The sequence below is a fragment of the Otolemur garnettii genome, unplaced genomic scaffold (genome assembly GCF_000181295.1).
Source record: "Otolemur garnettii isolate 467f Iridium unplaced genomic scaffold, OtoGar3 scaffold00049, whole genome shotgun sequence".
NCBI classification, from domain to species: domain Eukaryota; kingdom Metazoa; phylum Chordata; class Mammalia; order Primates; family Galagidae; genus Otolemur; species Otolemur garnettii.
In genome coordinates this window covers 4,816,206-4,828,411 of record NW_003852444.1, presented here as the reverse complement: position 1 = coordinate 4,828,411, position 12,206 = coordinate 4,816,206, and the positions used below count along the sequence as shown (strand labels likewise).

Here is a 12,206-nt window from a genome sequence, read left to right as displayed (position 1 = left end):
ATATATATTTTATCTCAATAAAATAAGAAACAAGTAAAGAGATAAACCAACCTCACCAGGACCAACTCTGGCATTAAAACATTCCAGAATTATTATTATTGTGCTGACCTGGTCAGATGCCCTCATGCCCTATTGTTACAGATTTAACTCTCAGAGTATTTTCCATCTGCTCCAGGCACTTGCGGGTGCTATGGTCACAGGCAGGGTGGAAGTTTGTGTGTAGGGGGTACACGCACTCCCCCCAGGATTCCAGCCATGTTGGAATGTGGCTTTTTCTACATAGGTAACTCAAGGCCGAGTCTTGGCAGAGGCCATGACTGGCATCACCTCCCAGTGCTCATGTTACCTGAGGTCTGACAGGTGAGTAGGGTGGGAGGTGGGCTTTGTCTCCTTATGTGGGAGAGATCCATAAGAAGTGGGGTGACGCTGAATCAGAGAGGAACTTCTCAACCTAGCGCTATAGTCACAGCAGTCTCGGGGGCGGGGAGGCAGTGTAAGGGGGGAGCGATGAAGAAGCAACTATTTGCTGTCACTTTGCTCTTGTCCTGAAAGGCTCTATCTCATCTTTAAAACGCTAAGTAAATTATGACCAGAGTACTCAGGAGCTTGTGCTAGACAGTAAATGTCCAAAAGCCTACATTTTTGTATCCTAAATTGAGGAAAAGGGTTCTTTGGCCCCCCACCTCTAATTTTGTTTATGGAAGATTGTGTGTAGGTCTGAAGAGTGAGCATGTTTTGAGGGACAGAAACTGACTGAGAAAGCAGGGCGGGGTGTGTATAGGGTTTGGAGTCGGGGCTGAAGACATTTAAGGTAGGTTTTTCATGGCAGGAAATTGAAATTGGGCAAAATTCATGACATAATGGTCTAGAAATTAGTGGGTACACATAGGCGAGTTGAAGGGAGACTTGCCCGGCACAGCTGCCATCTGGTAAGTGAATCTCTTGCACAAGCCAGCAACCCATTGTCCTGATAGGAAAGCTGTTTGCTCAGTTGTTATTAGTTTGCATTAATTTCCTGACGCAAACAGTGATGTTATTTCTTGATTTAGTTTTAGAGTCTCATCTTCCTGGGCAAGAATTTGCTGGAACAGATAGGAAGTCATATTGACATAGGTGGTCTCAATACTCAGTCCTGAGGGTTGAATTATATTCCTACAGGTAGACTCCATTCTTGGGAGACTGACGGGTCTCCCTTGAGAACTGAGGGGTCACAGCCACCAAGATGAGGCTTAGTTGTGGTGGGTTTTCGAGTCACAAGGAATAGAGACCTGCTCACGTTTTCTTGAATAGTGGGTGTTTTTTATAAGAAATTGTGATGAGATAAGGAACCAAGGATGGCCATCAGAGACAGGCCTCATGAAGGAGACCTGAGCTGGGAAACTGGCTGGTGGTTCCAAAGCCACCCCCTAAGCAGTTAGACTTGGGTGAGGCGTGGTCAGCACTGAAGCCCAAGTACAACTTCACTATGCAAACATTGAGGGCAGCAGCCAGACAGCTGGGCTGGCCCGTGACACAGAAGAAGAGGGAGCAAGGGGATGTGGGGGGCAATTTAAAGAGGCTTGATTGCAAATGGGAAGCTAAGGGAGGTAGGAGCCAGGGAATAACCCTGCAAGATCCCCCCAGAAATAGGTCCCTCCAAGGCACCATTGCACCTCAACACCAGGTGCAGGGAGGAGTGCATTTTCACCAAGGGCCAAGCACGTTTGAAGAGCCCAGGGGACTAACTGTAGGCTCCTGGGCAGTGAGGGTCAATGTGAGGAAGCACTGCCTCTTCTGGGTCACCCTGAGCCCCTGTCCCCTAGCTTTGTTCACACTCCATGCCTGCACAGCTGCAAACTCAGACCCCCCCCCCCCGACTTCCCAAGTCCTCCTCTGGACTGACTCTGCATCCCCCTGTCATCCACAGGTTCACCCGGGAAGCAGCTCAGGACTTGGAGGTGCTGGGGCGGCGTATCCCTGCAGGCACTGTGCTGGAGATGGCTGTGGGCGCCCTGCACCATGACCCGGAGCACTGGCCAAGCCCTGAGATCTTCAACCCTGAGAGGTGAGTGCTATCCCTGATCGATGGCCCTGGAGCAGTGGTTCTCAACTTTCCTAATGCCGGATGTATTTTCATTGTTACAAAGGGGTTGTGACCCACAGGTTGAGAACCACTGTGCCTGGAGAGATACTGAATGTGTGTTAGCAATAGAGGCCTTAGCTAGGAGGCACAGAGTGAGCAGAGTTGTTCCCCAAAACATCAAAAAGTTATGGTAATTCAGATTGATGTTAGCAAAGCTTAATTTCCAAAGGAAATAACTACTATTTTTAGAAGTTCCAAAAGGAATCCAAAGATTTAGCCTTTTAGCAGCACTGCATGCAAGAAACAAAGCAATTCCAAAAGTTGTCTTCTGTTGGTTCACGACAGGACACAAGACACAGGATTGTATTTTGGGTATACACTGGAAAGTAACAAAACAGTTCCTTGTTTAAAAAAAATAGTGGTTTTCTGGCTGGCGCCCATAGCTTAGTGGTTAAGGCACTGGCCACATATACCAAGGCAGGCGGGTTCAAACTCAGCCCGGACCTGCTAAACAACAATGACAACTGCAACCAAAAAAAATAGCTGGGGGTTGTGGTGGGCACCTATAATCCCAACTATTTGGGAGGTTGAGGCAAGAGAATCGCTTAAGCCCAAGAGTTTAAAGTTACTGTGAGCTGTGACACCACTGCACTCTACCGAAGGTGACATAGTAAGACACTGTCTCAAAAAAAAAAAAAATTCAAATTAAATAAATAAAAATTAAAAAATGGTGGCTTTTGGGACACACTTAGAAGAGGGACTTTACCCAACAAATGCAATCATTGTAGCCAGGTTCTTTGTACCCTCAATGAATCCCCAACAATAATAAAAAAGAAAATTGGTGGCTTTGGCCAGGCACAGTGGCTTATATCTTTACTCCTAACACTCTGAGAGGCCGAGTTGGATCCCTTGAGCTTAGGAGTTGGAGACCAGCCTCAGCAAGAGCAAGACTCCATCTCTGTTAAAAATAGAAAAATTGGCTGGGCATAGTACTGGGCACCTGTAGTCCCAGCTACTCAGGAGGCTGAGGCAGGAGGTTCACTTGAACCCATGAGTCTAAGATTACTGTTGAGCTAGCCTGATGCCATAGCACTCTAGCCTGGGCAACAGTGTGGAACGAAAAAAAAGAAAAGAAAAATTGGCAGCTTTGCCAAAACAGTAGTATCAGCTAAATTTCTCCAGCACTCTAAATTTATGAGATCTCGTAGTAGACCTTCCTATCACCTCCACAGATTTAGTCCTTGTCAAATTTCATTTCTAAGATTTTGGATTGGAAATGCCTGAGCAGGCATCCCCTGTCCCAGTTCTCATCAGAACGGGTCAATGTCCCTTCCCTGTGTGATCTGACAAAGGCAGGGCTGGACAGGCAGCAGTGGTTCTTGCACCTTTAATAGCTCCAACTGAACCCGTCCCTACTCTATAGCCCAGTCACTGGGAAAATGTGGGCAGAGGGAGTCTAGGTGATTAGTATTCCCTTGCCAGCTGCTCCTGTAAATATGGCAGCCACAGGCACAGTGAAGTACAGTGGTAGTAAGAGTGTCCCCTGAGCACATGTGACAGGCAAATGCTGCAATTTGGTAACAGACTTAGCAGCTCTGAGGAAAGGCCTCCATCCCTCAAAATGCTGCAGCTTCCAGGTGGTGGCTGCCAGTGTGTTTTGAGAGACACTGGGGGGAAATAACAGGACACAGCCCCCAGGGAGGGATGGTAGGTGCCAAGGTGCCTGGGACTGTGCTTAGGAAGTTTGCGGCAATGGCTGGATCTTCTTCTGGATGAGAAGGGGTGTAGCCAGGTGGCCCTGGCCCTAGTGAGGGCTGTGATCACCATGCCCTCACAAGGAGAGGCAGGAGGGCGTTGTTGACAGTCCAGTGATTCTCTGAATCCAGCAGTGCCTGGGGCTATGCAAGACAGCATTGAGAGTGGGGATTTCACCAAGGGGCTACACCTTCCTGGAGGAAAGTGTCAGATGAAGCTGCAGAGGGAAGGGAATAGGTGTCCTGGGCCAGCCCTGACCACTTGCACCTTCAGGTTCACGGATGAGGCACAGCAGCAGCGGCAGCCTTTCACGTACCTGCCCTTCGGGGCTGGGCCCCGGAGCTGCCTCGGGGTGCGGCTGGGGCTGCTGGAGGTCAAGCTGACACTGCTCCACATCCTGAGCAAGTTCCGGTTCCAGGTCTGCCCCAAGACTCAGGTGAGGCCCAGTGCTCTGGGGCAAGGGGTGGTTACTGGGCCAGCCTGGGGTGGCATGGGGCTCTGCAGTGAACTTGAGTGAGCTAAGTCCTCAGTTTATTGATCTGTAAAAGAGTGATGGTAATAGTAACAACACCCCGCACCTGTTAATGTAGTGTGAGAGTTAGGTGAGTTACCCATGTGCTCAGGTAAGTGTCTGGCACACCAGGGGGCTTGCTTACAGCAATCGTGTAGAGGGCATTAATATTCCCATTCTTCAGTTGGGAACCAAAGTTCAAAGAGGTTAAGTAACTTGCCTGAGGTCACACAGCTGGACTGCAGCCTCTGTGAGGGTGGGGACACAGCCTGACATATGTCCTGTGGGACCCTCCAGCATCTACCTTAGTGCCAGGCATGTTCCAGGTGCTCACTCATTCATTCAACAAATGTTAATGAACAAATGGATGAAAAGCCAGAGGGTGTAGAAATGGTATTCTCATCCAGATCTTGCTCACTCCCAAGCCCTCCTGCTTCCCTCTACATCCTGCTGCCTCTCCACACAATGTCATCTGGGTCCCACCTCAGGTAGCCACCTGTACAGCTGCACAGCTGGACAGGAGGGCCTGAGGAGACAGATGATAAGGACACAGTGACAGAGAGTGACAACTCTAGATTCAGAGATTGGCAGTGCCTCTGACAGAGAAACTGGGACTAGCTGTTGGTCCTGGAAGAATAATGAGCTTGATTGGGGAACAGAACAATTGGGTGAATGCAAGTGAAAATGTCCACGGGGGGGGGGGGGGGAGTTGGCAGCACAAAGCCACAGCAAGAGAGAGCAGGTAGCAGAGAAAGGAGACTGCCTCTCTGGTATTTCATGTCTTAGGACTTCATCTGGGGGTTGGTCTCATTTCCCCTTGATAGGAGGGGACATATGGTGCAGCAGTCAGACCAGTGTCCCAAATGCTGCTTATAACTGGCACTCCCCAGCTCAGGACCCAGCCATGTGTCCCTGGGCCTGCTGGGTCCAGGAAGAAATCATTCAGAATTCCAGTCGGGGCTGAGCCCACTCTAAGTTCCCCACCCTAACTTCCCACTCCTGGAGAGTTCCTCAGCCTCCAAATCTGCTCAGGCTGCAGATATCCACGTGGGATGTCCTCCAGCCTCCTGTCTAATCCCACGCTCTATGAGCTTCTTTGGCCCCACTCACACATCTCCAATTCCTAGCTCAGAACTGGGCCTGAGGCAGGCTTGTGGAGATTAGGCTGTGAACTAATGGATGGCCAGGTTAGGAATGAGGAAGGAACTACCCCCAGTTGGACCACTGTAGGCAAGTTCCTCCAAGAAGCCCTCCCTTGACTGTGCCAGCCCAGACTGACCTCTCCTTTTCTGAACTTCTGTAGTATTTCAAATTCATCTGGAATTAGCCACTTGTGGATATTCACATTTTAATTATAATCAAATCAAAGAAAAAAACTCGGTCTCTGATTTGCACTGACCACAGTGCAAGCTTTCAAGGCATAGGTCTATACCTTCTTATTTCTTGGGCATTTTAACTCACCTCTTGTCCCACAACCCTCAAAGGCATCCAAAACAGCCTGCAAGCTCCCACATTAAGGCTCTGGAGATTCTTTGCAGTGAAGGGTTCACATCAACTGGGGAATCATCATTTTACACACAGCTCCAGGGGAAACCCAGCTTCTTGAGTCTTTGGCTTTTCTTCGAAGCCCCCAGTCTGCCCTCAACTCTGCCTTTGAAGTTGGACATGGGAAAGTTTTCTGGACATCAGCAAGGCCAGACCATAGTATTCGTGAGCAACTGCACCAACTCACTCTTCTTAGTTACGGGGCTAGCACCGGGAAGCTGGGTGAGGAGGGAACAGCAAGGAGGGTTAGAGTGGTTGAAAGTCAGAATTGAGGGCTTTGCTCTCCATGCCAGTTGTGTGACCGTGGACAAGTTACATGGCCTTCTTGAACCTCCATTCTTCATTTGCAGGGTGAGATGCTACCTCTTACCCAGCCTCACCAGGTGGATAAATGCAGGACAAAACACACTCTTGGCCTGGGCATTTCACTAACATGGGAAAGGGGGTGTTAATGTTACTCATTAACAATGTGCTTCATGTCAGTCCCCAGAAGGTAGCTTCGTTGGTTTTTCCAGTAACTGTCCAATTGGAGGCAGTTCCTTGCTCACTCCTAGCCTGGCCATCCTTTAGTTCATAGCCAAATTTCCACAAGCCTGTCTCAGGCCCAGTTCTGGAGCATAGATAAGGTTAACTTAGACACATATTTTAATTTCTTCTATTTTAGGTGCCGCTGCAACTAGAATCCAAATCTGCCCTAGGTCCAAAAAACGGTGTCTATGTCAAGATCGTGCCCCGCTGACTCAGAATACTGCCGGGGAGGGAGAGGCATCTTGTGACTGTGATACTTGTGAGTCAGTGTTATCTCCAGTTCCAAAGAACCCTGACATGGAAATTGAGATTTGGGGGAAAAGAAGTCACCAAAGTGATTAAAAGAATACCTGGCATGCAAGTATTAAAAAGGTTATTTATGTTAACATTTCCTAAATGCTAAATAAACTTTGGTTGCACTTAGTTGTGACATTACCACAAACATGGGATTTTAAAGGAAGTTTTTGCCTCAGGTTGGAAGGACTCTATAGTGCAAGGGACATGAGGACACTCAGGTAAGCCTGTCCGGATGGCCCCAGTTGGTGGCTTTTTCAGTTTCTTGTGCACTGTCTTAAGAGAATGACATTCATCTGAAGTTCAAACTCAGAAGTGTTTTCAAAACTTTATTATATTTGATTTTCCTAGGTAAGTTAGTAACAAGTTTATGGTAAGTTTCAATAGGCAGAAAAATTATATAGGCTGAAGTTGAAATGTTCTCTTTCTCTGAAGGAGCGCTGTAACTTTTCTTAACTTTGATCAAAGAGAGGTGAATTTTAGTAAAAGTAATTATTGCATGGCTGAGCACTTGCAAACTAGATCTGCCACCAACAGCTGTGTGGTTGAGGTAGGACTTTCCACCTCCATCTCCTGTGCCTCACTTTCTTCTCTGTGAAACAGGGAGGCTAGCCTAGGGCAGCCTCTGTTCTTTGACCTCTGAGCAACTTTAAGGGGTTAAATGTTACATGCAGAAAATCTCAGTCAGAATCTTTAAGCCCTTTGTGGGACACCCAAGTGCTGACACTGCACCTTTAGAAAATGTTGGCTATGGTCACTGCTGTGGGGGCTGCCCTACCTGTTTGGTCCCCCCCCCAACCCCACTTTAGCCCAAGGCTTCCCCAGTAGCCTTCCCGGCAGGGCCCCTCCTCTCCCTTTCTGACCTCTCCAGAGGGAGGAGGCAGCCTCACTCCCAGCACTGTGCCAGGCCCAGGAGCCACTATGTCTCGATCACCCATCCGCTCAGAGGTCCAGGACTGTCACTCAGCCCTCTCCATGCCCTGGATGCCACCACCTGCTATTCTCTATAACCCGGTACCTCTGTGATGCCTGGCCCTGGGCTCACTCACTGAAAAAAAACAAAAAACAAAAACCATCTGCTCCTGGAGACCTGTCTGACTCCCTGGCTGCCCTGCTTGGCCCCCAATCCTGTCCTCTCTGTGGCCACTGTAGAACCTTAGCCTACAGATGGGCCCACTTAAGCCCTTAGCTCCTTGCTGGGAGCATAGTCCTGGCTCCCCTCACATTCCCTGCCCACGTGGTTACCATCTTCAGCCTATAGCCCTACTGGACTCCCAGCACTTTGCCTGTCTGAACCCACCAATCCACACCTCTGTGTAAATCCCACTGTTCATACCCCACACCAGCCAACACAGGGCAGGAAATAGTAGGAACTGCACTGCCTAGATCCCAGCTAGGTCCTCACAGATACTCATGGTCAATTGCCTACACACACACCTTCTCTGGACCCCCTCCCCCACCACCACTTTGCACCAAACGTCATGAGACTTACGGTCACTGTAACTCCTTCCCTTTACAATACCCTCCCCTATCCTGTGCCCACAGGAGCAGCTTCCATGCCACTCCATCAAGCAACCTGGCCACATGGGTCCCATCCTTCCCTAGCACTGCCCAGGTAGTTGTTCTTTCTCACTTGTTTTCTCAAGGTTCACCAAGTGACCAGTGACCATGGAGCAGCGGTCACTGCCATCCTTATAGCTCATTGAACTTTTCTGGAGCATTTTATCACCTCCCACCTGATTTTTCTGGTTATTCTTCCCATACATGCTCACATGATTCTTACTTCTCATGATTCCTCAGCTCCTAGCAGCCAGATGGTTAAAAATCACAGGGTCAGTTAACCTACAGTTAAGACTTTAAGCTCTTTTTCCCCTCTCCCACCTCACTATTCTCTACTCTCCCTCTCTCTCTTCTCTTCTCCACTCTCTCCTCATCTCTTTTTTTTTTTTTCTCTCCTCGTTGGTGCTGCTCTGCAGCCTCCCCTCCCCCAATAAAGACCTTTCATACCAAAAAAAAAAAAAAAAAAAAAAAGACTTTAATAACAGGCACACATCCAAGCCAATGCTTCTCTCTGACACCCCTACGCCCTCAACGAACTACACTGCTGCAGGATCAATGGCTGAGTCAAAAGCAATGAATGAGGCCAGGCAGGGTGGCTCAGGCCTATCATTCCTGTATTCTGGGAGGCCAAGGTAGGAGGGTCTTTGAGGCCAGAAGTTCGAGACCAGTTGGGCAACATAAGGAGACCCCTATTGCTCTAAAAAATACAAAAATTAGGAGGACATGGTGGCACTCACCTGTAGTCCCAGCAGTTAGATAAGCTAAGACAGGAGAATTGCTGGAGCCCAAGTCAGAGGATCACACTCTACACTCCAGTCTAATAGACAGAGTGAGACTCTCTTTAAAAACAAAACAAAAAAAGCAATGAATGAAATGGAAAGATTGGTTAGGCCATGGGGAAAATTTGAAGGGGTTCCAAAAATCATACCACATTTCAACCCTGAGGCTGGCCCTGCTGATGGGTAAGATTGTATTGTTGCTTCTTCATTCATCCAGTTTTTTAACTCACTCTCCTCTGGCCTGACAGCACTTGTCTGTGTAAGGTTTCAGATCCCTCCAAAGTAGAAAAACTCATAAAACAGTCCTAGATCTGAGAACTACAGAACAAACCAATTGAAGTAAAGGCAGTAAGTCACCAGCAGATGCATCCACCAGGAAGCCAAGTGGGCATTGGTAAGGAGGGCAGCCCACACCTAAGGACTGGACCTCAGGGACAGATGGCCTGGTGACAGGGAGCCACCCTGCCAGCCTTCTGCTAGCTGGACCACACACAGCCCTACTGAGGCCAGTGGCATCAGCTGCTATACCCTGCTGTGGTCTGTATGTTTAAGTCCTCCTAAACTCGTTTAAATATTATCTTTAAGTAGATAATTCTTTTGAAAGGTGATTAGATAACAAGGGCAGAACCTCATGGACGGCATCAGTGCCCTTAAAAAAGAGGCCCCAGAGAGACCTCTCACCCCTTTTACCATGTGAGTTTACAAATTAGCAGACACTGAACCTATGAGGATGCAGGACCTTGGACTTCCCAGCCTCCAGAACTGTGAGAAATAAAAACTTGCTGTTTGTAAGCCACCCCAGACTATGGTATTCTATTATAGCAGCTCAAACGAAGATAATCCCTGGCATACAGAAAAATGCCTGGTACCCAGCAGATATTCAATAAATAGTAAAGAATGAGCTTCAGTCTTCATCTACTTTAGATAAATATTCTTTTATTTCCATACTCTTTGTGACATTTGCAGCACAAGTATTCAATCTCACAGGGATGTTAAAACCCACAATAGGTGCATGTCCAGTGTGTTTAGGTTCTAAACCTTAGGAGATGTGGCTATGGGCACTCATGGACCAAGTCTTGAGGGGTCCTTGAGGGGAGCTACTAACCCACATCACCTGCCAGGATAGATCTGCTCCTTCTGAGTGATGGCTGACCCCCACCAGGACCAGGGGAGCCAGTAGGGACTCAATGGCACCAAACATTAGCCACCTGTTCTGACAACGCAAAACACAGCAACCAGGAGTAGCAGCCGCAGAGCTGCCTGGGTCATGCCTGAGCCACAGGAAGAAGTAACTGTGCAGCTCTAGGCCCACCCTAGGGCTGTGAACAAATAGCTACTGAGTCATCCTGACAAAAATTAAAACAGATGCCATGACACCCTGAAAAACTGAGTCTTTGCAGAGATGAAAATTCTTAAAACATTAAAACAAATCCATAAAACCGTGTCTAGAAATACTGTGCCTGGTGCCAGTAAGCAGCAAAGTCAACAAAGAGAGTAAAAAATAAAACTTTAACACATTATTAAAAAGCAAAAGTGGACTCACCTAACAATCACTACCAGTTAGCCCACCAGCAAGCCCAAAAGTGACTAAAAATGAAACCATTATCAGAGATTAAGACTGTAACTTCATTGAGAAGTCAACATTTAACAAACAGTTCATTAAAAGATTTTTTGTAAAAAAAAAAAAAAGAAAGAAAGAAAAAAAAATCTAATCCCATAGGCTATTTAGCTGTTTCAGGGAAGATCAGCCCGGAAGGCCTAAGATTTGGTACACCCCTCATTGGCGGCTGCCAAACAAGGAGCCCAGGGCAAGCAGGACAGAAGGCCCAGGCGAGGGCTTGGTGGAGGTGGTGTACTGGATGAGGTACTCTGGGTAGACCTGGTGCTTCTCGAAGACTACGAAGATGGAGGGGTCAGACACACTGTTCACGCAGCTGTCATAGAAGATGTTGCTCTGGCCTTCCTTGGCAGGAGGGCGGACAAAGGAGGCACTGCCCCTGACGAATTCACCCACCAGTACCCGTGCCAGGAACATCATGTGGGAGTGTGTGTCAGATTTGCTGTAGTGGTGAGAATATGCAGCATCACGGGCAAAGTAGCTCCCTGAAATGACACGCACGAGCTCAGCTGAGCATCTAGGGGGTCAGCTGAGAAGGGGAGAACAGTGTCCAGGCAATGCACATGCCACTGGCCTCTGCTCTTCCATCACCAAATTTCCCATTCTCCCTCTCCTTTTTCCATCCTTCCTCGTGAAGGAGTCACCAAACAGAAAACTCCTTTCAAGTTCCTAATCCGTCACACCAAACCTAACGGGCTCTGGGCATGTTGCTACCGTACCCTTTGAACCTCAGTTTCCTAAGCTATAAAACAAAGCTGCCCTACCCAACCTCAAGACCCCACATGTGGAACCACCCTTAAGACACCAGCAGCCTGATGTCACGAGTCTTGTCAAATGGGAACCTGAGCTGGAAGCTGCCACCCATGCATTCAGGGTCATAAAACTACCCCAGTGCTGCCCACCTCTACCCCAGGCTCTCACTACACCAGACTAACACAGATAGGGGAGTGATGAGCTGGAAAACGGGCTGCAGGCTAGCACAATTCCTAAACCTGGTGACCATATTGTGGTTACAGAAGATGACAACACCCCTTTTCTTAGGTTGCATTAGAGTGAAGGGGGATGATATGTGCTACCTACTTGCAAATGGTTCAGGAAAAAAAAAAAGAAGAAAAAGAGAGGAGTAGCAAAATGTTAAAACTTATGAATCTAGGTAAAATTTATATAAAAGTTTTTCTATATTCTTATAAATTTCATCTGAGTTTGAAATTATTTTCAGATAAAGGTTAAAACTAAGACAGAAAAACTTTCAGATACTCAGATTAGAGTACATGTCTGAGTGTCTCAGAGGTTTTTAGGTGTCTATTCTAAGGAGATCATGAAAGCACAGCCCAGGGCTGTGAAGGTGTTCCACCTCCTCTCCCAACTGTCACCACTCCCAGGGCCTCTGCCCCACAGGAGGCAATACCCCAAAGCCCAGGCAGGCCTACCCTGCCCACATCTAGAGCTGAGCTCCTGCACGCACACAGAGCAGTCAGGGCAAGGTGTGGCCAGCAAGCATCCCTAGAGGGCCAGGCGCCACCACTCACTGAGTCAGACCCTGCTCTCAGCTCA

At 48.1% G+C, this 12,206-nt stretch overlaps 2 protein-coding genes across 2 annotated transcripts in view; one reads left to right on the top strand and one right to left on the bottom strand.

Moving 5' to 3' along the window:
- Window positions 1-6,843, top strand: part of TBXAS1 (thromboxane A synthase 1) — a 160,216-nt gene extending 153,373 nt beyond the window's left edge. The window contains exons 11-13 of the mRNA XM_003791652.3: window positions 1,907-2,044; window positions 4,091-4,253; window positions 6,538-6,843. Of these exons, the coding sequence (XP_003791700.1) occupies window positions 1,907-2,044; window positions 4,091-4,253; window positions 6,538-6,612 (376 nt within the window). The 3' untranslated portion in view covers window positions 6,613-6,843. The remainder of the gene's footprint in view (window positions 1-1,906; window positions 2,045-4,090; window positions 4,254-6,537) is intronic.
- Window positions 6,844-9,950: 3,107 nt separating this feature from the next.
- Window positions 9,951-12,206, bottom strand: part of PARP12 (poly(ADP-ribose) polymerase family member 12) — a 39,596-nt gene continuing 37,340 nt past the window's right edge. The window contains exon 12 of the mRNA XM_003791571.3: window positions 9,951-11,137. Within this exon, the coding sequence (XP_003791619.1) occupies window positions 10,812-11,137 (326 nt within the window). The 3' untranslated portion in view covers window positions 9,951-10,811. The remainder of the gene's footprint in view (window positions 11,138-12,206) is intronic.